The sequence below is a fragment of the Alexandromys fortis genome, unplaced genomic scaffold, assembly GCF_014885135.2.
Source record: "Alexandromys fortis isolate MF-2015 unplaced genomic scaffold, M_Fortis_MF-2015_v1.1 scaffold_20, whole genome shotgun sequence".
Taxonomy (NCBI): domain Eukaryota; kingdom Metazoa; phylum Chordata; class Mammalia; order Rodentia; family Cricetidae; genus Alexandromys; species Alexandromys fortis.
Genome location: NW_026067903.1, coordinates 17,846 through 43,905, shown reverse-complemented (window position 1 = coordinate 43,905; position 26,060 = coordinate 17,846). Strand labels below are relative to the sequence as shown.

The window sequence follows — 26,060 nt, the reverse complement described above, 5'->3', positions numbered from 1 at the left end:
TCAAAATTCTGAAGTATTTCATTTTACACCAGTCTTATATGTTTGTGAACTTGTTGCCGTTTTATTAAATGTCATGTCAATATCCGGAATCTTCTCGCTGTCGTCTGCAGAGGGGAAAGGTTGACTCTGAGCCAGGCACAGGTCTTTCTCGGAGAGCACAGCCTTCCCATCAGACCCAGATGACGATCATTTTCCCATTTAAGGAAAGCAATCAACTCAGCCTGCAGAGCCACCGTATTTCCCTTGCAAATGGGCTTCATTACCAGCTTGTGTTATCACTCTTCTCATAGCTAAAATGAGTGGTTCATGGCTCTGCATCATAGTGGGAACTGTCTCAGCCCTGAATTATGTGCTAGTCTATAACCAGGTTTAATTACGAACGTCACCGCGAGCTTGGGCTGTGAATACTCTTGTGAGTGCTTTGGAAGCGGCTCTTTTGTATAGTGGGATTTGTCTCTGCTAAATACTTACCCTGGGTTTATAGGGAAAAAAAATGGCCTTTTTGCATATCTTATTTATCGTCAGGCATTAAACTGACTAATGCCAGTCTTATCATTATTAAGAAGCACTATTGGCTCAAACTAAAATAAAAATTCAAGTGAATCTGAAACTTTGAATCTATGTAACTGTGTTTTAGTGGCACTTTGGGACTTGATTATTAATTCTCAACTGTGGCCCCAGGCCATCATACAGGGAACTTTGTTTGCTTGTGGGGAAATTTTCTTATAGGTGTGTCGACAGAAGATTTGCTTAAATAGCAATATTTCCAAAGTTCAAACTATCTCTTTCTATAGGCACAAGAAAGAAGATTACATAGATGTATTAATAATTTGTAAAACAAGAAATAGGAATGATCAATAAGCATACACATGTGAGCGAGCGCCTCAATAAAGAAACAGCATGCAAATTTAAACAAGTTATAACTGCCTGTCTATTAAGTTGACTGATACTGTTTATTAAGAAATATTAAACTAATACTAATGGAAGCCCAAGCTAGGAGGCAGACTCAGAAACTGAGACGCACCGAGTACGTAGTAGTGTCCCTGTGAAACACGTTAAAGCATGTTGAGCAACATATATATCTTCACACATTTAACCCCCAGAAGAGTCATCAGCTAGTTTGCTGAAGAATTTTCTTTCAGGATATTCAGTGACATTTTGTTCATCTGTTAAAAGTTTGGAAACATGTACACACAACAATTAGGGGCGAGTCAGTCAGCCATGGCCCTTCCCCAAAATGACCAATCCCGATGCCCCCATTAAAGATGGTCACCTGCACAATCTGTAGATGTTAATCCGATAGTAATGGACCATTGAAACCCAACGGACTGGTGAGAGTTTCAATGTCCAGCAGGCTCCTGGGTTAATAAGAACTCTCGGCAGTGTGAAGTCTCGGCAATGCTTGTGGGAGGAAAACTGTAGAGGTTAGTTTAGCCCTGTGCAGGAGACAGAAGACATTGCTGCTCCGTGATTCCTCTGTAGATTTACTCTCGAGAGAAACTCTCAAGGGTGTGTAAGAGTAGAAGACATATTCAAGAATGCTCGGAGCAATGGTGTTTGTTAAAAGAAAAAAGCTAGAAAAATATAAATATGCCCAGTTCGGGACTGTGGGTATGTAGTATATTCGTATAGTGGTGTCCTGTGTACCGGTGGAAAGGCTGGCTGCAGTGAACCTGAATCCACAGGGACCAATCTCTCAACCAAAGATGTAATGGGAAGACCAAAAGCAAATTGAGGGCAAATAGTTGATTACAACAATACTTAAGGTTTTATTTTGTTTTGAGATGGGATCTCACCATACGGTTTGTGATGGTCTAGAACACATGACCCTCCTGGCACAGCCCCCTGCAAGTAGTGATATTACTGGGAGGCATCACCATGCCTAACATATTATTTCAGTTAACTTATTTAAGTTTAAAAATCTTTACTGTAGCCTAAATGCTAAGTATGCAAGGGGCTGGTGGGATGGCTCAGGGGATAAAGGTGTCTGCCAATGAGCCTGGTGGTCCCGAGTCTGATCCCTAGGATACACTTATGTTTGCATGGGTGCACATGCACTGGTGTGAATGTGTGTATGCAGAGGTCAGAGGACAATCTTGGGTGTGAGTTCTCAGGTCTCTGTATAGCGATAGAGTCTGTCTTTGACCTGGAATGTCACCACATAGGCAGGGCTAGTTGGCCTGTGTGTGCCCAAGACTCTATTCATTTTCTATCTCACGGCAAGTGTGTCCCACCATTATCCGCTTCGTCGGCGGGTTCTAGGGATCCAGACTCAGTCATCAAGCCTGCTAAGCAAGCGTTTTACCAATGGAGGCTCTTCCAGCGTATATACAACGGCATGGGAGGTGTCTCTCCCAAGTGTTAGCAATGCGTGATATTGTTAGTAATATAGTTAGTAATGCATGATCCTTTAAAAAGACAGAATGCAGAACCAACTGGAGAGATACAAGGCACCATACCACCGTACACAGGATAGAACTTCACAATGCTTCCCCTCGGCTTCCGTAGCTCCTAGCACCACTTTTTCAGGCCACACAAGGCACAGCGGCTAAGTACAAAAAGGAAGAACTCTGGGTCACTTGGTTCTCAACAAAGCAGGCCTAACACGCCCTCTGACCTTATCTGCTGGGGGCTGAGGTGATGGGGCAGATTCCCATTCGATTCCTTGCTGCACCCAGACCCTTTCTGCAGAATTCTGTTTCAGAATATGTAGGTCACGCCACCCGGCAGAATAATAGCATCCAGTGAGCTCTGCGCATGCGTTCCCAAGAATTTCCAGCAGCTGAAAGGAAATCACGCATAATTGAGTGAGCTCTTCTCGGTCCTCAAAGCCAGCCTGGTGACATCTGAGACCCGGAGCCCTGGATAACTGAGAGTGTTTTATTCTCTTTCTCGGGGGCTCTCTTGCCCTTTAACCTGAGGTTTGCTATCTGCCAGGCGTACCACAGGCTGGCAGCCACCTGTTCGGGCTCAGCCGGTGCCCTGGATGTGAGGAGGGCACAAGGCCCCCAGCCCTGGTGCTCAGAAATGGAGACAGGCTGCTTTGGCCTCCACAGCCTCAAGTTTCTAAATGAGGACAAACCAGGGAAGGATAAGGAAGATTTTCACAAATACTAGTGATATTTCGAAGGCAGCTCGTGCCTCTGTGTGTAATTTTAAACAAAGACAATTGCTAAAACCATGCACGTATACCTCCATGCATGGATGCTAAGTAACACCAGGTCTTGCAAGTAAGACAATGACTCATTTTTTTCTTTTGTTTTCGAGAGCAAACGGTGACTCCTTAAAATCACTCCCATGGAGCTAGCATGTCACAAAACAGAGTCAAACACCGTGTCTCCACCCCAGCCAGACAGCCCATCACAACCCCTGTGAAAATCTGTAAAATCGCAGGGTCTTCTCCCTGAATTCTGGGATAGCCCAACCAGCCACACTCCGGGACAGAAGCCTCTATTCCAGTGTGGCAGCCCCAAAGAAGCTTTCCTTCTCTGTCTCCAGCTTGGAACCCTCCGGGAGATATCAACACTGTATATGAAGCCACCTGCCTGCCATGCAGCTGCCCAGGGGTAGGGAATGAGGGGTGGCAGACTGTGGGAGGGTACCCATTCAGACCGTTCTGAGTCGGCAGACCATCTATGGCTTCCCCACTATTGCCTTCTTCCCTCCCTAGTGAGGAGGCACCTGGGCCTATAAGGGAAGTTTGTGTGTGTGTAAGGGGGTGTGTAAGATGGAAGGTGTTTCATTTCTTTTTGTTATTAAACTCAGATTCAGGTGAGTAAAAGTGGTAGGAAGATAGGAAGGTGGAGAAGAGCGGGAATGAATGAATGAATGAATGAATGAATGAACCCACGATCTACCGGGTCGCAGAATATCATGGGAGAAGGGTACCTGAGATATGATTTCTCTCATGTTAAATTAGCACCATGTGGGTACTGTACATGCCCCATGCTTATCACTAGAACTCCTGTGCCCCAAAGTCTGCCCAGAGGTGAGCACTTGCAGACAATGGCTGGCAGCCCTGAATGTGCAAACATGGGAGCTCTTTGGCCTCCTGGTTACAGCATCTTGGGGCTTCACCATCCAGAGCAACCCGTGGGACTTACGGTTACTATCTTCCAGAGCTTTCTCTTCATTCAGTGGCTTTGTTCGGCCTTCAGCCCTCCCTGCTCTGTGAAAGTCTTTTGCCGCCTTGTCTCCAGGACTGCTTCTGAGAACTGCAAACTAAGACACTGTCAGTATGATCCACAGAAGTCGGAAAATGAATTCTTGGGGGGTCTTAGAGATGGTCCCGTGGTTACAAGCACACGCTACACTTAAAGAGTACTGGTGCCCAGCTCCCACCAGCCACATCAGGTGACTCACAGGCACGTGTAACTCCGACTTCAGGGGATCCAACACCCCTGCTGGGCTCTGAGAGCATTCCGAGTCACATGCACAGACCCACAAAGGACACACAAAATGTTAACATTATAGCAATAAGTCTCTAAAAAATTAATCTTAAGTCGACCCCTGTGACTGCTGGTGACAGCTACAGTAGAAATGGTCAACTGTGTGCTTCACTTAGTGACTTTCATGAAAAACCTGTTTTGAAGAAAAGCTAGAGATTGGTAATATTGAAAAGAAGAAAATCCATTATGCTTGGAACCCTTTTTCTTTTTTATTGTTTTTATTGAGCTATATATTTTTCTCTGCTCCCCTCCCTTTCTCCCCCTTCCCCTTCTGCCTTCTCCTATGAAACCCATGTTCCCAATTTACTCAGGCGATCTTGTCTTTTTCTACTTCCCATGTAGATTAGATCCATGTATGTCTCTTTTAGGGTTCTCTTTGTTATATAGATTCTCTGGGATGTGAATTGTAGACTGGTTTTTCTTTGCTTTATGTCTAAAAGCCACTTATGAGTGAGTACATATTACATTTGTCTTTCTGGGTCTGGGTTACCTCATTCAATATAATGTTTTCTATATCCATCCATTTGCCTGCAAAATTCAAGATGTCATTATTTTTCGGCTGTGTAGTACTCCACTGTGTAAATGTATCACATCTTCTTTATCATTCTTCGGTCGAGGGGTATTTAGTTTGTTTCCAGGTTCTGGCTATGACAAATAATGCTACTATGAACATAGTTGAGCACATGTCCTTATGGTACAATTGAGCATCCTTTGGATATATACTCAAAAGTGGCATTACTGGGTCTTGAGGAAGGTTGTTTCCTAATTTTCTGAGAAATTGCCATACTGATATTCAAAGGGGCTGTACCAGTTTGCACTCCCACCCATAATGCAGGAGTGTTCCCTTTACCCCACATTCTCTTCAGCATAAGTTGTCATCTGTGTTTTTGATCTTGGTCATTCTTACAGATGTAAGATGGAATCTCAGAGTTGTTTTAATTTGCATTTCTCTGATAGCTAAGGATGTTGAGCATTTTCTTAAGTGTCTTTCAGCTATTTTAGATTCATCCGTTGAGAGTTCTCTCTTTAGGTCTGTATCCCATTGTTTTTATTGGGTTATTTGTTCTCTTGGTGACCAATTTCTTGAGTTCTTTGCAGATTTTGGATATCAGACCTCTATCTGATGTGGGGTTGGTGAAGATATTTTCCTATTCCATAGGCTTTTTGTTTTGTCTTGTTGACTGTGTCCTTTGCTTTATAGAAGCTTCTCAGTTTTAGGAGGTCCCATTTATTAATTGTTGTAACCCTTTTTCATTAAACTCTCTTCTCTCGATTTCCAGTGAGAAATTTAAATTCTCTGGAGCACTCACAGGCTCTCTGAGCAGGAATCCCCAAAGGGAAACAGAGGACAGGGTGACCAGCAATGAGGCTGCCCTCTACAGTGATGCTCATTAGTGACAATGCAATGAATTGCTTTTCTGCTCTATGCCCTGTGGGACACACCCATCCTCTTTACTAGACTGAAAGTGAGGACCAGGGGTGAACGGTCCCTTCATGAATGCTGCCCAGCTCTGTGCTTTATTTTCTTCTCTTCATCCCTCAGGCCACCTAGGATCTCACAAGGACCCAGAAAATGACAGCTTTTTCGTTAGTAGGCATCTCTTTGGTAAAACGGTCCACTCCATTTGTAAGATTCATAATTTTATTTAAAAGAGGGGTTAAATAAAAAAACTTTACTGAAGTCTTTATACCTTAGCAGACATTACCTTTGGTATTGCCAGGGAAGACTAACCGCGGCTTTGTGGTGACCTCTGGGAGACAGGTGAGTCAGCTTGGGGCAGGGGACGGCCAGAGAGGCCTTACTGCTGCCAATGCAAGTAGAAATCATGCCTAGAGAAAAAAGTGGCCTACGCATGTCCCTGAGTTTCAGAAGAAAGAGGAAAGCTCCCCTCTTGTAAGCTGCAGATTTTACAAGAAAGAACATGAAAAATAAATCTTATCCCTTCCCCAACCCCTTGTCTCATGAGCCAAGGATCATGGCAAAACATGGCCTATTCACTCCCCATGGTGCCCCTGAACATGGCAGGTCAGTGAGCGGACAGAGAGGGGCCCCTTAGGTGTCTGATTAGGTTACTCCACTGTTCCATAAGCCATTTTAAGCGACAACCTACTCTGTCAAATATTTATCACAGAACTGACCCCATTTTAGAACTAATTTATCCTATTTGCAGTGGCCAGTCTTCCCAGAATCAAATGATGTTAGGGATGACCAAGTCCACACCGCAAAAGGCAGCATCTGTGTGACAAGAGAGGACTCAGGGAGTGAGCAGAGGTCCTCTATCAAAGTCGGAACAGCTGTGCCTGCCTCGTGCTGCCTGAGGCCATGCTGCGAGGCAGCTGTGCAGCCAGAGAAGCCGCTCCTATTCCCTTCACATCTGGAGAGGCTGTGGGACTAGTTCCTCACCAATGGAGCAAGCAGGAGCAAGCAGAAGCCAGGCGAGCTTCTTCTTCACTCTTCCTCTAAGTCCCAGGCTGCCGGAAAACGTGTGAGGAAGGCGGCACCCCTCTACTAGACTGAGTAGGAGAATGTCTTCACAGATCCAAATGCCCACCACTCTTGGCTGAACTTTTCTTGCTAAAAAGATGAGCTTCCTCTCCTGTGAGACAGAGATCGCCTGTTACTGCACCATGTTTGATCTTAGTATGGAAGCATCCCACTCCTCAGAAGGCTTTGGTCTTCCTGTACTTTATAACCTTATCAACCAAAAATATCCATCTGGGCTGTGGAAGTGCTCAGTAACGCCAGGAAAAGATGTGTCCTGAAGACTGCTCAAATGTGGTCCACACACCACCAGCAGCAATGTCCCTTGAGCTTTCAAAGGTGTCGTGTTTCAGGCCTGCACTGCAACACCACTGAATCAAAAGCTGCCTTTCCGTAAGGCCCTTGGCCCCTCACATTCTTGTACGCGCTAGAGTTGGCGCGGTGACCAAGACAGGTTATCCTTGCTGGCAACTTAAACACCCCCTAGCCATTCATTCATATACTTTTCAACACATACCATCACCTTGAGGTAGCTAGAGGAATTGATTGCAGGTGCCACAGTCCATAAATACCCAAGTTCTTTTTCCAAAAAGGCATGGTGTTTGCATATGTCTTATATATAGTCTCAATAAAATTAACATCATGTGTAGATGCCTTATACAATTTCATGTAATAGGAATGCTGGGTAAAAATTGTTTCATTGTATTCTTTGGAAAATGGTGACAGGAAAAAAAAACAGCAACATGTTTCTGAGACTCGGTGCCGTGTTTTCTTGCACTGGCTGTTGGTTGACTCTATAAAAGTAGAGTCTTTAGATCTGGAGACTGTAAGTGCGCTTCTGTGAACTGTTGAAGCTGGTGGCTGATGCCCGAGTGGATGTGATTTCATGGGCTTTGGGCTAGAGGTAAGGAGGAGGCGGGGGAGTTCAGAGACAAATCAGAGTCGCTAAGCAAGTTACACCTGATACTGTGATTTCATGCTGGGGAACTTCCCGCTGAGTTTTACCTTAAGACACCGAGATTTAAGTACAGAGAGAAATTCTCTCTGTGTGTTTTGTGTATGTTCATGTGACACACTCCAGGACACCTGCTGAGCAGCTCACTTTCATGAAGGAAAGTGTGAGCTTGCACTGGGGCCCATACCCACTGCCTGGAGGCATGCATTCTCTCACTTGATTACCAAAATGGGCCGGGACTGGGTTTGAAACAACCGTTGACTTGGTGCTCGGGAAGCATTGTGGTTTCTGTTTGTTGTCTTCAAACGTGTGCCTGTTTTAAAAGGCACTTCTCCTGGTATGCTTAAATTGCTTTCTATTTTAAAACTCTATTCTTCCACTCTCTTCCTTTCGCTACTAGCAGCGGCATGATCAAACTTCATTATAATTATCTATTGGCTTTGCAACTCGACACACAACCCCTTGCTCTCTTAGCCACCAAATACTGTGGTGTCAGAGCCCTGGTTCCCATGCCGTGTTATTCTGTAGGTTTGTAAAGAGCTTCTGAGAAAGACACGTCTCTTACTTACAGAAGGAAGATCTCCCTGCTGGCATACCCTGAGCTTCAGTCTTTAGGCAGGAGCTGATGTGGGTTTCTGGTTTAACACACTTAGCGATTCATCCACATCTAAATTTGCTTTTGCTCATGGAGTAGACCTTCGTGAGTTTCTTATGTCATTATTAGACTTTACTAATGGCTGTCAAAACCACAAGAAGTCTCATACAAAGAGCTAGTAGGAAAATAAAGGAAGCCGTTTTACCCACACTCAGGGGTGAACCAGAGAGAGTCAAAAAATGTAAAAAGAAATCTAGCTCAAAATACTCATTGAACCTAATACACAGGGAATTGAATCTCTTAGCACAAATCTCTGCTCAACAGGCCGGCTGTTTGGAGGTCAGTCTTCCCTCTCCGTTGTCCTAAAAATTGACTGGGACCCAGTGGCTAAGATTTTTTCTATTAATTAATTAATTAAATGTGTGGGTGTCTTTAGTCCGCAGGTATGTATGTGTACTTTCTGTGTGCCTGGTGCCTATGAAGACCAGAAGGGGGCGCTGAATCCTCTGAAACCAGAATTACAACTGGTTGTAATGCCATATGGATGCTGGGAAAGGAACCCAGGTCCTATGGACAATAAGCAAGTGCTCTTAACTGCTGGGCCGTCTTTCCCTCCCCCATGGGCTGAAGTTTTACCTTGATAATCCCAACAGCAGGCCCAGGCACATCAGATCCTGGTAGCAGAATCCTTCTGTGTCTTAGAAGAAAGTCATGCTTTTCCAACTGGCTTATGTCCCTTTTTATAAGCTAAGAAATTGTCCTTATTACTATAGAACTCACCTATACGTCATCCAGCTAAGGAAATGGGAATTTTTAAAAGAAGAGAACAGCTATTTGAAAGGAAATTAAGCTCAGTGCTTATGGAGGAATCAGGAGTTCTATGTATCTACTAATTTACCTGTTCAGATATAAAACATCACAAATAAACACAATAGCTTTGGCGGTCCAGTTGCTAAAATTTGTTAAAGAGGTGTTAGGAGAAAAGCTTATAAAATTCACAACGTAGGTGAGCAATGAGTGGATTTGGTTTGTAAAATAAATCTCTCAATATAACACCTAGAGAAGTCACTGTACCTATTTACTTTAAAATGCATATTGAAACTGGAAATGTCCTATGCAGTGCAAATGGGCAAAGGATGAATAAATAAGACTCAGTGCTAGAAAGGATAATGTGTGTCCCTCTCGCTGACTCCTGAAATGAGATGGCTTAAAGCAATTAGAAGCTTTAAAAGAAATTGGCCCATATGTGACAAGAGCCCTAAAAACAATTAATGCCTTTAAAACCAATGATCCGGCTTCTACTAATTTATCTTAAGTAAGCAGGTACTTGGGTTGGGAGTGTGTAGCTCAGTAGTATGACACTTGTCTATCAAGCATCAGGCTGTGGCTTCTTTCTCTAGGCTCCTCCACTCAAAATGCAGCTGATTTTAGATGTGATGTGACCAAGGTTAGGAAATAGCACAATGGTAAGTGCTTGCCTAGCGTGCCTGAGGATGTGGATTCTACCTTCAGAATGGAAGGGCAGGGTCCACGGACAGTGTCACTACCGTAAAAATGGAGACCAGAAGAGGGTGTAGGATCTTCTGCACCTGGAATTACAGTCAGTTGTTATAGATGCTGGGGATGAACCTAAATCCCGTCGAAGAGCAGCAAGTGCTTTTAACTGCTGAGCCATCTCTCCACCCAACAAGGGCTGAATTTTTGGCTTAATAGTCCCAGTGTGTGTGTGTGTGTGTGTGTGTGTGTGTGGTGTTTGTTGGGATTTGCTTGTATATCTATCTCTCTTACATGTAACACACAGATCCATGAATTCTATATCTTGTTGTAGGAAATTAATTTAAGGTGTGTTACTTTTGTTTATGTTGCATTTGTTTAACTCTGTAACGCTGTGCCTCTTTGTCTAAAACACCTCATGGTCTGAGAAAGAGCTGAATGGCCAATAGCGAAGCAGGAGAAAGGATAGGCAGGGCAGGGCTGGCAGGCAGAGAGAACCTTAGAAAAAAGAAGCAAGAGAAGGAGAAGAAGAAGATGCTAGGAGCCGGCTACCCAGACAGCCACAGAGTAAGAGTGAAAGTAAGATACACAGAAGTAAGAAAATAAAAAGACCCAGGGGCAAAAGGTAGTTGGGGTAATTTAAGTTTAGAAAAGCTGGCAAGAAACAAAACAAGCTAAGACTGGCTTTCAAAACTAAGAATAAGCCTCTGTGTATTTATTTGAGCATGGTGGGATCCCCAAAGAGGCAAAAAATGAAACAACTACCAACAACAACATCTGTATATTTAAGCAATTGTAGACTAAAAGTCCTCCTCCCCCTTCTCCCCTTTCTTTGGTACTCTGTATTGAACCCAGAGCCGTATACCATGCAAGTGCTCTACCACTGGCCTATATCCCCATCCGGACTGAAAACAGTCTTTAAAAAATTATGTCTGTACTGAACTTATTACAGGATTTTTTTTGTCATTATTCTCTAAAATGTAGCACCTATTATGTAACTCACATTGTACCAGATATTATGAACCATCTGGAGAGGATTTAAAATATATGAGAGAATGTGGGAAAGGTATATGCAAATACTGCTGCATTTTGTATGAGAGATTTTAGCATTTGCAGATATTGATAATTCCATGAGCATGCTGAAGGACGAACACATACACACACACACACAGGGAGAGACAGAGAGAGAAGCTACTGTTAAGACTGAACACTTAACAATAGGAAATGTTACATGGAGCTTCATGCTTCATAATCTGAAGAGGAAAGGAAGCTTATGAAATTATATACATATATAATATTATATATATGATGCTTTTTAAAAAAAAACAATTGGGAATCATATTAGAATGTAGTCTAAGATTTGGGAGTTTATTTTTCTTCTTTTATGTTTTCATTTACCTTTCTCATTTTCTGCCATAAATATGGGAATTGCATTTGTTAGGAAAAACATTCATTTTCAAATGTGCCAACAAGAGGCAAATGCACATATGTACATGCACACACAGACACACATGACAGTGGCTAAAAATATCGGAGGCAAAAAATTCCTGAAGGCAAGGTTCACTTAGGCATGCGGCTGAAGTTTCAATGACCACATAGTGTCACGAAGATTCCCTAAGGCCTAACTCCATATTCCTTTCGCTCTGTATAAAGAACAATGCGTCTGAGTTTTCAGAGCATGGACCTGTTAATACTGGTGCAACCTTATCTCTTGTTAGGGCTCCAGTTCATAGTTCTCCAGTGTTCTACTGGTTGACATTGTGATGTCACCTCTCTGCTTCTAATACCTTCATCTATAAACCTAAATCCAGCGTAGTGTTAATAATATCTTATAGTGCCAAGGTGGTCTATCTCTACTCTAGAATCAACAAATCCCCAAACAGGAAGTTTACTGACGAGTGCCTACAGATTCAATAACCGCCAACCTTCTTCCGTGAATGTCATAATTAATTTTGTCCCCAATTAAACAACATGCCAACAACAGGTGAAAGTTCTTCTAATCAACGCCACTTAAACAAAACTCTCCTGGTCTTTCCAAACACATGTGCAATGTATTTGAAATATTCCACAAAATAGAGATTGGGAACTGGGTGAACAGACCACGCTCAAACGTATAAGAAAAACACGTTGTTCTCATAAATGAAGACATTAGAACATTGCACCTTTGTTAAGATAAAATATTATGTGAGGAATATAATATTGAAAAAATATTCAAAAGCTTAAGATCTCACTCACAAACATAACCCTCCTTTTTATTAAAAAAAAAATCAGTACCAAGCTGGTAAATGTTACCTAATAAAGTTAGATAAAATTAAAGAACAATGTCTGTAAATGGAACTGGGGGAACAACTTGGCTTTTTCTCTAAAAAGACCATTTGGTCTTTAAATAACCATATGTTTATTTGGATTTTTTAAAAAAATGCATCATAGATGCCAAAGAAAGCCAGGGTGTATTAAATATTAGGCTGTATTAAATAAGAGTACAGTGTCCAGGAGGAGGGCGACAATAGGCCCATTGTTCATTCCCTCGTTGGAGTGCAGCCCATCCATAACCAGCTGACAAACGAGGCCTGCCAGGCACAGGACCCACTGGAGCATGTCAAGCAAGGAGCAGATGCTGTGGGTTGATTCTAGAATCCTCCTCAGACACCCAGTCCACGAGTGTGCAAGGCCCTGTACAGATCCGTGCAGTGTTTATAAGGGACCTATTCGCATCTCTCCCGTAAGCTTTAAGTTGTCTCTGGAGCACAGTGGCATTTAGTCTCATGTGAAAGCTGTGTAAGTAGTTGATACCCTGCCGTCTCACTTGGGTAGTTATGAAAAGCAAGCTCCTCGGTAGAGATGTGGGTTTTTTTCGGTTGTTTTCATTCTGGTTCAAACCTGTGGATAAGGATATCTAACGGTATGACAGTTTACTAGCTGGATGTTAGCGATGGTAGAGAGCTTTGCAAACCTCCTGAGACACCCCCCTAAGCTTACCATTGATAGGCTTAGTCCAGAGAAGACTTTAGGGGTAGGGTGAGCCTAGAGCCTCCTCTCCTGTTTGCTAATATAACCTTACGTGAACACACAGCCTTTCTGCTTCATTCTCATTGAAAATAGACATCTCTGTCTGTTCCCTGCATGTCGATGTGGGTTGAATCAAGGGATAAAAAGAAATCTCTGAAGTCCCTGTTATTTGCAAAGGGTGATATTTGACCATAACTATGAACAGAAGGTAAATAAAATGAATACCTCTGATACCACAGAGTTTATTGTGTGGTTAGGAAGAAAATAGAAGATATACAAGTTTCCCCTTGTCTATTTCTCAAATCTCTGTGGTTTCAGTTCCCATGTGGTCAGTCATGGACAAAACATATAGTACACAATAGAATATGAAAGGAAGGCCCCATTCCTGTCATCTTTCTTATACTACTATGTTTTTATAGCTGTTGTCCTTTATTATTATTGATGTCGGTGGCTTACTGTCCATAACTTATCCGGTAAGTTTTATCATAGGCATACATATACAGGAAGGTACTTAGTGTGTATGTGTGTGTGTATGTACATATATGTGTACCCATATATATATGTGCATTTTCAAAACTGCACCAGAGTGAAGCAGTTTGGAATGTGTTCCTCGTGGTTAGGAAGACTACTGCACATATGAACATAATCCCAGTGGAAGGTAGTTTATGAGTCTTTTAGGTGGTTTGAACCCTAAATGCCTCAGGAATTTTTGAGTTGGGGGCGACTGGCTGGAGAGATAGGACACTGAAAACTTGAAGTTTGCCCAAGTGCCAAGAAGAAAAAGACTTGCCAAACAGAAGATTGGACTAAGTCGGGAAGCCAAGTTAGCAATCAGGCTGCATGCCAAATGTTTTGGTCAATGATCCGTACAGGGTCCTGGGTTACTGGGAGGTAGACTCATTAGTAAGGAGTTGACTCTCAACATCAATGGTGTGATAGTTTGAATGTATCTAGCCCCATCAACCCATAAGGAGTGGCACTATTAGGAGGTGCAGTCTTGTTGGAGGAGGCTGGACAACACAGGCCTTTAATCCAGACCTTGAAACTGGAGGGCACTCCTTTAATCTGGGCCACACCTTCGGTTGGAAGTGTGTCACTGTGGGGATGGGCTTTGAAGTCTTCTTCTGAAGCTTCACTCAGAGTGACAGGCAGTGGAATCTTGTTGCCTACAAGAGGTAGGACACTTAGCTGTTTCTCCAGCACCATGTCTGCCTGCATGCCACCATGCTCCCCATCATGATGGACTGAACCTCTGAACTGTACGTGAGCCGCCACAGTTAAATGTTTCCCTTTTACGAGATGCAGTGGTCATGGTGTCTCCTCACAGCAAAGAAACCCTCACAGAGACAAATGGCAAGGAAGGACATGAGGCACGGTGACACCAACCTGTAACCCCAGTATGCGGAGGTTTAAACAGGAATGCCAATAAAGCCAAGGTCAGTTTTCTCTACATAGGGAGACGACGTCTCCAAAACAGAAAGAAAAACAGAACTGGGAAGGGACGCTTCACACTAAACATGGGTCCCTCCTCAGGTGTGCCCTGAGGTGACCTTGGCAGACAATCTCAAACTTTAGGAACTGCTCATGTTTTCAATGGTTTGACTGTCACCACGTCATGCTAGTGTAAGACTTTAAGACAATCCTGAAGGCATTTTTAACAATTCTGAATCCTCTCAGCCTCTGTGCCATAGTGCTTCCCCTCCTCCCCTGGGAACCAAAGACCTAACAGCTACACTCGCACGTACTCAGTTCCTGAACAATTACCCGTATACGTATGCTTTGGTTCGGTCCCCTGGGAAACGGGGTCAAAATGACCTCTTACCTCATCTGATCTGGCAACAGCTCTCCAGTCAATTATTGGTAATAGCCCTTTCAAATAAGCCAATCAGAATAGTCAAAGAACAACCCCCCTTGCTTCTGTGGCCCCTTTAAAAGTAGACTGTACCCGCTATTCGAGGTCCCTCGGCTTCCCGAATGCTGGGGGACCCTGTCATGACAGAATTAATAAAATCCTCATGCTTTTGCATCGGCTGTAATGTATGAGATGGTCTCTGGGGGCGACTCCTCCTCGGTGTTTGGACGCTAGAGTCCAACATTAGGACCTCAAGAAACAAGTACAGCTGAAGAAAGGGACCGGTACACAAAGAACATCCAAAGGCCTAGCGACAGGCTGCCAGCTGTGAGCTTCACTAGGGAGTCTCCTCACTGTGTGAACTCCCTAGATTATGCCCTCTACCAGCCCAGGGCCTGGATGGAGCAGTCTGCCACCCTCCCAGGCCCTTCCCACAGTCCATTTTCCTAGGCCACAACTCTTCATGGCTTAGTGGCATTTGGTAATGTGGTACACAGCAGTGTGTTGGGGGACTATTAAGCTGTGTGACTTTTGTTTATGTTGCATTTGTTTAACTCTGCGAAGCTGTGATTCTTTGCCTGTCTAGAACACCTGATGGTCCTAATAAAGAGCTAAAGGGCCAACAGTCAGTGAGGGAGGAGCAAGGATAGGTTGGCAGGCAGAGAGGATAAACAGAAGGAGAAATAAGGAAGAAGGAGCAAAGAGAGAACAAGGAGAGGAGAATTTCAGGGGCCAGGCACCCAGCCAGCCACAGAGAAAGAAGGAAAGTAAGAAATACAGAAGTAAGAAAAAGAAAAGCCCAGAGGGAAAAGGTAGACGGGATAGTTTACTGGGTTTTGATCCTACTTCATGTTCTGGCTTTGTGGGAGCCTAGCCAGTTTGGATGTCCACCTTCCTAGACCAAGATGGAGCGGGGGGGACTTTGGACTTTCCACAGTGCAGGGAACCCTGACTGCTCTTCGGACTGGAGAGGGAAATGGGAGGCGGGGAGGAGGCGGAAATCTTTTTTTTTTTCAATAAAAAAATTATATTTAAAAAAAAAAAAGAAAAGCTGGCTAGAAACAAGGCAAGCTCAGGCCAGGCATTCCTAAGTAATAGTAAGCCTTCATGTGTGTGATTTCTTTGGGAGCTGGGTGGCAGGCCCCCCCAAGGAGTAAAAAGAGCAAAAACATCACACAGCAATAGTGAGTGTCTATACATCTGCACATAGCAGGGACCGGGGAAAGTCCTAGGCAATAGGGGGTTCTCAGATTTGTTGCTATCTTGCAGAACTGCTGCCAGACGTGTGAGCTGATGTTTGCTGGAATGCATAGGTGCAAGATCAGTTTTCCCTCCACCTGAGCCCGATCAGCTGAGAGGACAGGTTGTAGTCATAGGATACGAATCTTTGGAGGACTTTTGTGGACCTTCAGAAACAGGAATTGGCACCCTTGACTAATTTGAACAAAAAAAATGCAGACCCTATGAAAGCATGGTGTCCAGTTACACTGTGGGCTTCACATAGCCAGGAGGGCATTTTTCTTTTCTTCAAGCAGAACTGAAAAGAAAGGAGAATGTCTGAAGGTCACAGCCCGTCCAGAGATGGAGGGCAGATCCTCTCTGTACTCCCCATCCCCTCACCCACCTCCCCGATTGTGCTTCAGGGCTGTACAAACCGCATCTTTTGGATGCTATACTTTCTGTTTTCTGAGCTGAGGGGAACAAAGGGAACAATGGCCGTCCACAACCCTTCATCACCAAGCCTCTGAAAAAGGACGGCCCTGTGTAAACATTCGGCGCATTTCCAGTAGCTGTAGCTGTGAATTCTTACTAGTGAACTAACAGCTCCGAGTGTTCAAGACGAACCCCTCCTTCAGATGCTACCACCAGCCAAGCTCTGGTACTTTCCAGCCTAAGGCAGTAGTGGTTTTAGTTCTGAGACTTTTTTTTTTTTTGAATTGTTAAGAAAGTCCCCTTCCCCGCCCCGCACCCCACACAGGGCTGTGGGCTGGCTCCTGGAAGCGCGGCTGGGACAGCTGCACTGTGAGGCACCCTTGACACCACACTTTCCTTCTGGTCTCTATTTATCCCCAAACAGCACAGTGGTGGTTTATCCAGTGACAATCAAATTGCAGTTTCTAAACATCCTGACTCCAGGGAGAGAGAGTGAAAGACTTTGAGACACCTTAGCACTACTGCACCCCACATCCTGGGAACCAGGCCTCTAGCATTAGGAGGCACCTTAGCACTACTGCACCCCCCTTCCTGGGAACCAGGTCCCTAGTAACCAGCCACGCGTGCACGGGAGCTTTGAGTACTTTCCATCCCCATTGTAGTCTTTCTCCAATAGACCCGGACCCTGGAACTGGGGTGAGACGACCTGCAGGTGTTCCTCCTTGTAACCGCCATAACATTGATCAAGTAGAGTTAGCTGACCATTGTATGAACTAGTCAAAACAGTTGACAAATGATTTTTGGACTTTCCCTTTGATTCTGTACTACCCCCTCCCTGAATTTGTGGTTTTTTCCTTTAAAAGAGCTTGTAATAGACAAAGCAGGGTCCTTCTCCTCTCGAGGCTGAGGGACCTCTGCCGTGGCAGAATAAAAATTCCTCTTGCTATTGCATCAACCGTGCTGTGAGTGTCTCTTGGGGCGACCTCCTCCTTGGTGGGGCTTTAGGGCCCAACATTTGGTGCGTTGGCCGGGAAGTGCTGGTCGCCCTCAGACCCATTCCTGACCCGGTTGGAGGTAAGAGCGCGCTTGTCTGAATGTTTTATGTTCGTCTATTTCTGTTATTGTGCCTTATGTTTATGATCATCAGGGATTTGGAGGAACATTGTACCTGCGCAGGGCTAGTATTTGAAAGGGACCAGGCAGTGGGACAGACGTGTCCGGGAACACTCCCTGGCCCAGCCGTGGAGGACGCTTCACAGGCAATTTGTGAAACTAGGAGCGACCAGGTCATCTTAGTTTCTAGAGAGTGTGGTTCTTATCGCCCACTCCCTTCCAGGTTTGTAATATCAGTTTTACATCAGTCTGTTGCCGCGCGGCTCTCGGTCTTGAGTCTGTGTCTGTCATTTTGTATTGTTGTTTTTGTCTTTGTGTTTGTTTTTGAGTTGGAATCTAGTACAATGGGACAACAAATAACCACCCCCTTAACTTTGACTTTAGACCACTGGAAAGAGGTTGAGGACAGAGCTCACAACCAGTCTATGGTAATCCGAAAGAAACGCTGGCAAGCGTTCTGTTCCGTGGAATGGCCCACTTTCGGAGTGGGCTGGCCACAGGACGGAACATTTAATCTGAATATTATTTTGCAGGTTAAGACAAGAGTCTTTCAGCCTGGCCAGCAGGGCCATCCTGATCAAGTTCCTTACATCGTAACTTGGGAGAGCTTGTCCAGAGACCCTCCGCCCTGGGTCAAACCATTTGTCCTGCCTGCGGGAGCCGGAAACCCAGTACCAGCTCCCTGGCCCTCCACCACCCCTTTGACTCCGAGGGCGGCAGCAACCCCAACTGCCCCTCCCCTGGACCCGTTGTCCTCTCTCTTCCCCATGCAGGAGCGACCGAAACAGAAGTCCCAGACCCAGACACCACCAATCCTCTCTGACAATCAGTCAGACCTCCTGCTTTTTGACCCTCCTCCTCCTTATCCCCGGCCTCTTCTGCCCCAGGCCGAGGCAGCCCCCCTCGCGCCTGTTCCTGGGGAACCTGCTGAACCTGATATAGACCCTGACAGGCCCCCTAGCCCTGACACGACTGATACTGCTGAGGGGGGGCCTAACTCGCAGCCAGCAGGCCGGCTGCGGCTCCGCAGAGGGACATCTGCAAGGGAAAGGTGGACTTCCCAGGCACTACCCCTCCGCTCAATGGCTGACCAATTTCAATACTGGCCTTTTTCAGCCTCTGATCTTTATAACTGGAAACTTCATAACCCCTCCTTTTCCCAGGACCCCCAGGCCCTTACTGCCCTTATAGAATCTGTTCTGATTACTCACCAGCCCACTTGGGATGATTGCCAACAGCTTTTGCAGATACTTCTCACTACAGAGGAGAAACAGCGTGTTTTCCTTGAAGCTCGGAAGAATGTCCTGGGAGCTGACGGAAGGCCAACCCAGTTGCCAAATGAGATAGAGGATGCCTTCCCTTTGACCCGACCCAATTGGGACTTCAATACTCCAGCTGGTAGGGAGCGACTTCGTCTCTACCGTCAGATTCTGTTAGCGGGTCTCCAAGGGGCTGGCAGACGGCCCACTAATTTGGCTAAGGTAAGAGCAATAATACAGGGGCCTGAGGAAACACCTGCAGGATTTCTAGAAAGGCTATTGGAGGGGTACAGAATGTACACCCCTTTTGATCCCATGGCAGCGGATCGCCAGGCTGATATAATAATGTCTTTTATAAGCCAGTCAGCACCTGATATTCGTAGCAAGCTGCAGAGGATGGAGGGACTGCAGGGTTACTCCCTCCAAGATTTAGTAAAGGAGGCAGAGAGAATTTTTAACAAAAGAGAGACACCAGAGGAAAAGGAAGAAAGAAGGCGCAAGGAACAGGAAGAGAGAGAGGACAAACGAGATAAAAAGCGTAGTCGTGAGTTAAGTAAGATCTTGGCCACAACAGTACGCAGTATAGAGCAACCTAAGAAGCGCCAGGACAAGGATAGGGGAGACAAAAGGCGGCCACGAGTGGACCGAGATCAATGTGCCTATTGCAAAGAAAGAGGACATTGGATCAAGGACTGCCCAAAACGTCCAGCTGAACCCAAGAAAAAGCCAGTTCCTGTCCTAGCCCTGGAAGACAGTGATTAGGACAGTCAGGGCTCAGAGCCCCCCCCTGAGCCCCGGGTAACCCTTCTAGTGGGGGGGCACCCTACCACATTTTTGGTAGATACTGGAGCCCAGCATTCGGTCCTCACACAAGCAAATGGACCTTTGAGTTCAAAAACCTCTTGGGTTCAGGGGGCCACCGGGGGAAAAATATACCGATGGACCACAGAAAGAAAAGTTAATTTAAACACTGGTCAAGTGACTCATTCCTTCCTCATGGTGCCAGAATGCCCCTACCCATTGCTGGGCAGAGACCTCCTGTCCAAAGTTGGGGCACAAATTCACTTCTCAGAAAATGGGGCCTCAGTTACTGACAATACTGGCCAGGCTCTTCAAATTCTAACTTTAAGATTGGAGGACGAACACAGACTGTTTGAACTGCCTCCTCCCCCGGAGCTGCCCATCGATAACAAATGGCTCCGTGATTTCCCCCAGGCCTGGGCGGAAACCGCAGGTATGGGGCTGGCAAGCAATCAACCTCCTTTGATAATAGAGTTAAAACCATCAGCCACTCCAGTTTCCATAAGACAATACCCCATGAGCCGCGAGGCCCGAGAAGGAATCAGGCCCCACATTCAGAGACTTTTAACATTGGGCATCTTAAAGGCCTGCCATTCCCCCTGGAACACACCTCTTCTCCCAGTAAAGAAGCCAGGCACAGGGGACTACAGACCAGTCCAAGACTTAAGGGAAGTTAATCGCCGCACTCTAGACATTCATCCTACGGTGCCCAATCCTTATAATCTCTTAAGTACCCTGCCTCCGACCCATGTATGGTACTCAGTACTTGATTTAAAAGATGCTTTTTTCTGTCTGAGACTTAGCCCTCAGAGCCAGCCATTGTTTGCCTTTGAATGGAAAGATCCTGATTCAGGAGTTTCTGGGCAGCTCACCTGGACGAGACTACCCCAGGGATTCAAGAATTCTCCAACTCTATTTGATGAGGCCCTACACCAGGATCTGGCCAGTTTTCGCACCGCCAATCCAGAGGTAATCTTACTCCAATATGTAGATGACCTCCTGCTGGCCGCAGAGACTGAGCAAAAATGCCTCAGAGGGACTCGAGCCCTACTCACCAGATTAGGTGAACTGGGCTACAGGGCATCTGCTAAAAAGGCACAGATCTGCAAGAAGCAAGTAGCCTACCTGGGGTACCTCTTGGAGGGTGGACAGAGATGGTTAACAGACAGTCGGAAGCAGGCCGTGGCACAAATTCCCCCTCCCAAAGGGGCGCGAGAGGTCCGAGAGTTTCTGGGAACTGCCGGTTTCTGTAGGTTATGGATACCGGGTTTCGCTGAAATGGCCGCCCCACTGTATCCGCTTACCAAAGCCAACGTCCCTTTCTTCTGGGGAGAGGACCAACAACGGGCTTTTGATAAAATAAAAAGGGCCCTCCTTTCGGCCCCTGCTTTGAGTCTCCCTGATGTCACCAAACCATTCACCTTATACGTAGATGAGAACAAGGGAGTAGCAAAAGGGGTGCTGACTCAGAAACTGGGACCCTGGAAAAAACCAGTGGCTTACATCTCCAAAAAGATGGACAATGTGGTGACAGGATGGCCCCCTTGCCTCCGTATGGTAGCAGCTGTAGCTACCCTGGTCAAAGATGCAGACAAATTGACTCTGGGCCAACCGCTGACTATAATAGCACCTCATGCTTTAGAGACTATAATTCGTCAACCCCCTGATAGATGGCTCTCGAATGCCCGTATAACCCACTACCAGTCGTTATTGCTCAACCCTGAACGTATCACATTTGGAAATGCGACGTTACTGAACCCCGCTACCTTGCTCCCCAATTCGGAACCCACTGTTTGGGTACCTCATGACTGTCATCAGATATTGGCAGAATACCACGGGACCAGGGAGGATTTGACTGATTGCCGGCTCCCTGATGCAGATTATACCTGGTTCACAGACGGCAGCAGCTTCTTTAAAGAAGGTGAGCGAAAGGCGGGGGCGGCGGTGGTGGATGGACAAAATACCATATGGGCACAGGCATTGCCCCCAGGAACCTCTGCCCAGAAGGCAGAATTAATAGCCCTGACTAAGGCTTTAGAACTAGCAAAGGGACAAAAAGTAAACATATATACAGACAGCCGTTATGCATTTGCAACGGCCCATGTCCATGGGGAAATTTATAAAAGAAGAGGACTGCTAACTTCTGCTGGAAAAGAAATTAAAAATAAGACTGAAATCCTGGGACTATTAAAGGCCCTCTTCTTACCCAAGAAGGTGAGCATTATTCATTGCCCAGGACATCAGAAGGGCAATGATCCTATTGCCAAAGGAAATCAGATGGCAGATGAGATGGCTAAAAAGGCTGCGCTTAACTCAGAAATATTATCCTTGGCAGAGGCACCACCCTCCACAGAAGATCATTTCCAATATTCAACCCAGGATCTAGAGACTATTCAGAAACTTAATGCAGACTTTGATGAACAACAAAAAGCTTGGAAATATCAGGGCAAAACCATGTTGCCCAAGAAAGATGCTTTTGAACTGGTCACTCAAATGCATCGATGGACTCATTTAGGACATAAAAAGATTAAATCTCTTATAAAAAAGACAGATTTTTATATTCCAGGTCTTAACTCACTCATACAGCAAGTGACATCAACTTGTGTCCCCTGTGCCAAGGTAAACGCAAAACGGCAAAGTGCCCCAGAGGGCATAAGAATAAGGGGAGACCGACCTGGTACTCATTGGGAAGTGGATTTTACTGAAATAAGGCCAGGAAAATATGGTAATAAATATCTCCTAGTTTTTATAGACACCTTCTCCGGTTGGACTGAAGCTTTCCCCACCAAACGAGAAACGGCTCAAATGGTGGTGAAGAAGATACTAGAAGATATTTTTCCTCGGTTTGGCCTGCCTAAGGTAATCGGGTCTGACAACGGCCCAGCCTTTGTCTCCCAGGTAAGTCAGGGTATGGCCAAGACACTGGGGATTAATTGGAAATTACATTGTGCATACAGACCCCAGAGTTCAGGACAGGTAGAAAGGATGAATAGAACCATAAAGGAGACTTTATCCAAATTAGCTTTGGAATCTGGCGTTAGAGACTGGGTACAGCTCCTTCCCCTAGCCCTGTTCCGGGTGCGGAACACCCCTTCTCGGCTTGGACTTACTCCCTATGAGATCCTATATGGGGGGCCTCCCCCATTGGCCTCCTTTAGGGCCCCTCCTGACCCCGCTACTCACAAACCTGATTTGCAGGCGCGGCTAAAAGCACTTCAGATCGTCCAGGCCCAAGTGTGGAGACCCCTAGCTGCTGCCTACCAGCCTGGGCATCCGGAGATCTCGCACCCGTTCCAGGTTGGCGATTCTGTGTACGTGCGGAGACATCGGTCCCAGAACCTTGAACCTCGCTGGAAGGGACCCTACACCGTGCTTCTTACGACACCTACTGCCCTCAAAGTGGACGGTATTGCAGCCTGGATCCACGCGTCTCACGTCAAGCCGGCACCTCCACAGGACGACCCAGAACTTTCCAAATGGAAGCTTCAGCGTACCCAAAATCCTCTAAAACTGAGACTAGTCAAGGAAGCCTGATCCTGTCAAGCTTGCTGTTCTTTGCCCTGGTGTTTCCCTCCACATATAGTGCTAAGAACCCCCATACACCTCAGAACTTAACTTGGACTCTGACTAACTTTGAGACTGGGCAAGTCTTGAGGCTAGCCACTGGAGTTCATCCCCTAGGTACCTGGTTCCCCCAGCTAAAGTTTGACCTATGTGCCCTAGCAAAAGACTCTTGGGGAGATACTGAACGAACTCCCGAGAACTCTTATCCTACATGCAGATATTCTGAATGGTATATTTGTCCTGGGGGAAGACGAACTTGGCAATGTGGGGGGGCTGAAGTATTTTATTGTGCTGCCTGGGGATGTGAAACCAGTGTCAGTACCTCCTGGTTGGGGGCTAGCAAAGAAGACTTAGTCACTTTCACTCGTACCACATCAGGGGAATCTGAAATCACAATCACCTTCACGGAGAAGGGAAAAAAGGTTAGTTGGTTAACAGGCAATATATGGGGTTTACGGTTGTATAATCCAGGAGGGGAAGACATAGGAATTCTGTTCACCCTAAGAATTGTTATAACACCTCCCATGACCATGGCACTAGGGCCCAACCCGGTATTGCCTGACCAGGGACAGCTAGCCCTGGCTGAGGTCCCCCCCCCTTGCCAGGGCCTTGGGTCCCCCTTCAAGTCCTAAAAATCTTCCTGCTACCCCTGCTTCACCGCTGGCACTCTCTAATACAGGCCAGCGATTGTTTAATCTAATAGTGGGAGCTTTTTCTTTGCTGAATAGTACTGACCCCAATATGACAGAATCTTGCTGGCTATGCCTATCAGCAGGACCCCCATACTATGAAGGGATTGCAATATCTGGGGGTTTCAATAACACAACTAGCCAGGAGGGCTGCGCTTGGGGAGTTAGTCATAGACTAACTCTTACAGAGGTTACTGGTGCAGGGACATGCTTGGGAAATCCACCGGCTGCTTACAAACATTTATGTAATGAGACCCTTAAGAGCCCTAAAACTGCTAAAACTGGATACCTGATCCCCGATTCAGATAAATGGTGGGCTTGTAGTACAGGCCTGACGCCTTGCGTGGCAACATCAGTTTTTGATGGTACCAAAGATTACTGTGTGCTTGTTCGACTAGTTCCAAGGGTCATTTATTATCCTGCTAACACATTTGAGGATGAATTTGACAGGCACTCGAGCCGTTATCGGCGAGAGCCCATCTCTATGACTCTAGCAGTGATCTTGGGCCTTGGGGTGGCAGCTGGTGTTGGCACCGGTACTACTGCTCTAGTGCAGAGTTCCAAAATTCCCCAACATTTTGAGGAATTAAGAGCAGCTATTGACCAGGACTTAAGGGCCCTAGAACAATCTATCACCAAGCTTGCAGATTCAATAATCTCTCTTTCCGAGGTAGTGTTACAAAATAGGCGCGGGTTAGACTTGCTATTTCTTCAAGAAGGAGGACTCTGTGCTGCCCTAAAGGAACAATGTTGTTTCTACGTAGACCACTCTGGGGTAATTAAAGATTCGATGGCTAAGCTCAGAGAGAGGTTAGACAAGAGACAGAGAGAGAGAGAGGCACATCAAAATTGGTTTGAAGGCTGGTTTAACCGCTCCCCCTGGTTCACGACACTCATTTCCACCATCACTGGTCCCTTGATCATTCTATTACTCATCCTAACCTTTGGGCCCTGCATCCTCAATCGACTCCTGATGTTCATTCGTGAGCGACTTAGCATTACTCAAGCTTTGGTGTTGACCCAGCAATATCATGCCCTTAGGGATAATCCCTGAGAATCTCAAGATTGAGATTCGACCAAATCAAAGGGGGGAAATGAAAGACTTTGAGACACCTTAGCACTACTGCACCCCCCATCCTGGGAACCAGGCCTCTAGCATTAGGAGGCACCTTAGCACTACTGCACCCCCCTTCCTGGGAACCAGGTCCCTAGTAACCAGCCACGCGTGCACGGGAGCTTTGAGTACTTTCCATCCCCATTGTAGTCTTTCTCCAATAGACCCGGACCCTGGAACTGGGGTGAGACGACCTGCAGGTGTTCCTCCTTGTAACCGCCATAACATTGATCAAGTAGAGTTAGCTGACCATTGTATGAACTAGTCAAAACAGTTGACAAATGATTTTTGGACTTTCCCTTTGATTCTGTACTACCCCCTCCCTGAATTTGTGGTTTTTTCCTTTAAAAGAGCTTGTAATAGACAAAGCAGGGTCCTTCTCCTCTCGAGGCTGAGGGACCTCTGCCGTGGCAGAATAAAAATTCCTCTTGCTATTGCATCAACCGTGCTGTGAGTGTCTCTTGGGGCGACCTCCTCCTTGGTGGGGCTTTAGGGCCCAACATGAGCTCCATTGTAGTCCCGGTCCACAGGCCTGCTGCTCACATAGGGAAATTAATGACTTTGGAGACTGACATTTCTGTGACCCTGGAGAGCAGAGGCCGCTTCCTGGTTTTCTGCTGGTCTGAAAACTCTGCTGGGAGATTTCTGCGTTGCAAACGAAGCTGCTCTTGCCTCTGCATGCTCTTTTACCTCTTAGATGTGACGAGAAGCAGAAGATTGAAACTTCCGCTGTCCAATTATTTGCTGGGTGGCACTTTCACCTAAGGCAAGGGGCCAGCCACCCCCAGTTGTGGTTCCTCAGGGTCCAAAAGACGTGTGCCACCTGCTCATACTTAAGGACCTGGAGTAAACTTTACATTGCCCTGTACTTCCCAGACCGAATTAAGGTAAGAGACAAAGGAGGGCATAGGGGCCAGACAAGCGCTTAAGACAGCTGTGCCCAGATGCAAAAGATTTCGTGTGAGAAAACCCTAGTGGGAAAGAAGGACTAGCGCGTGACAGACGTTCAATTCCAACAAAATAATGTCAACA

The 26,060-nt window shown here is 45.9% G+C and overlaps 2 protein-coding genes across 2 annotated transcripts; both read left to right on the top strand.

The window, feature by feature from the left end:
* The first annotated feature begins 17,008 nt into the window (after positions 1-17,008).
* LOC126496947 (uncharacterized) lies at positions 17,009-19,817 on the top strand. The gene has a single exon (XM_050134667.1). The coding sequence runs from the start codon at positions 17,583-17,585 to the stop codon at positions 19,620-19,622; it is 2,040 nt and encodes a 679-aa protein (XP_049990624.1). The 5' UTR covers positions 17,009-17,582; the 3' UTR covers positions 19,623-19,817.
* A 39-nt stretch (positions 19,818-19,856) lies between these two features.
* On the top strand, positions 19,857-25,467 carry LOC126496946 (uncharacterized). The gene is made up of 2 exons (XM_050134666.1): positions 19,857-21,582; positions 22,405-25,467. The coding sequence occupies exons 1-2, from the start codon at positions 19,857-19,859 to the stop codon at positions 23,193-23,195; spliced, it is 2,517 nt and encodes an 838-aa protein (XP_049990623.1). The 3' UTR covers positions 23,196-25,467.
* Positions 25,468-26,060: the final 593 nt, after the last annotated feature.

Coding starts and splice junctions, on each gene's coding strand:
- LOC126496947 (XM_050134667.1), top strand. CDS start 17,583: ATGTTTTATGTTCGTCTATTTCTGTTATTGTGCCTTATGTTTATGATC.
- LOC126496946 (XM_050134666.1), top strand. CDS start 19,857: ATGGTGCCAGAATGCCCCTACCCATTGCTGGGCAGAGACCTCCTGTCC. Junction 21,583..22,404: donor CAGCAGCTTCTTTAAAGAAG/GTGAGCGAAAGG, acceptor AATATCTCCTAG/TTTTTATAGACACCTTCTCC.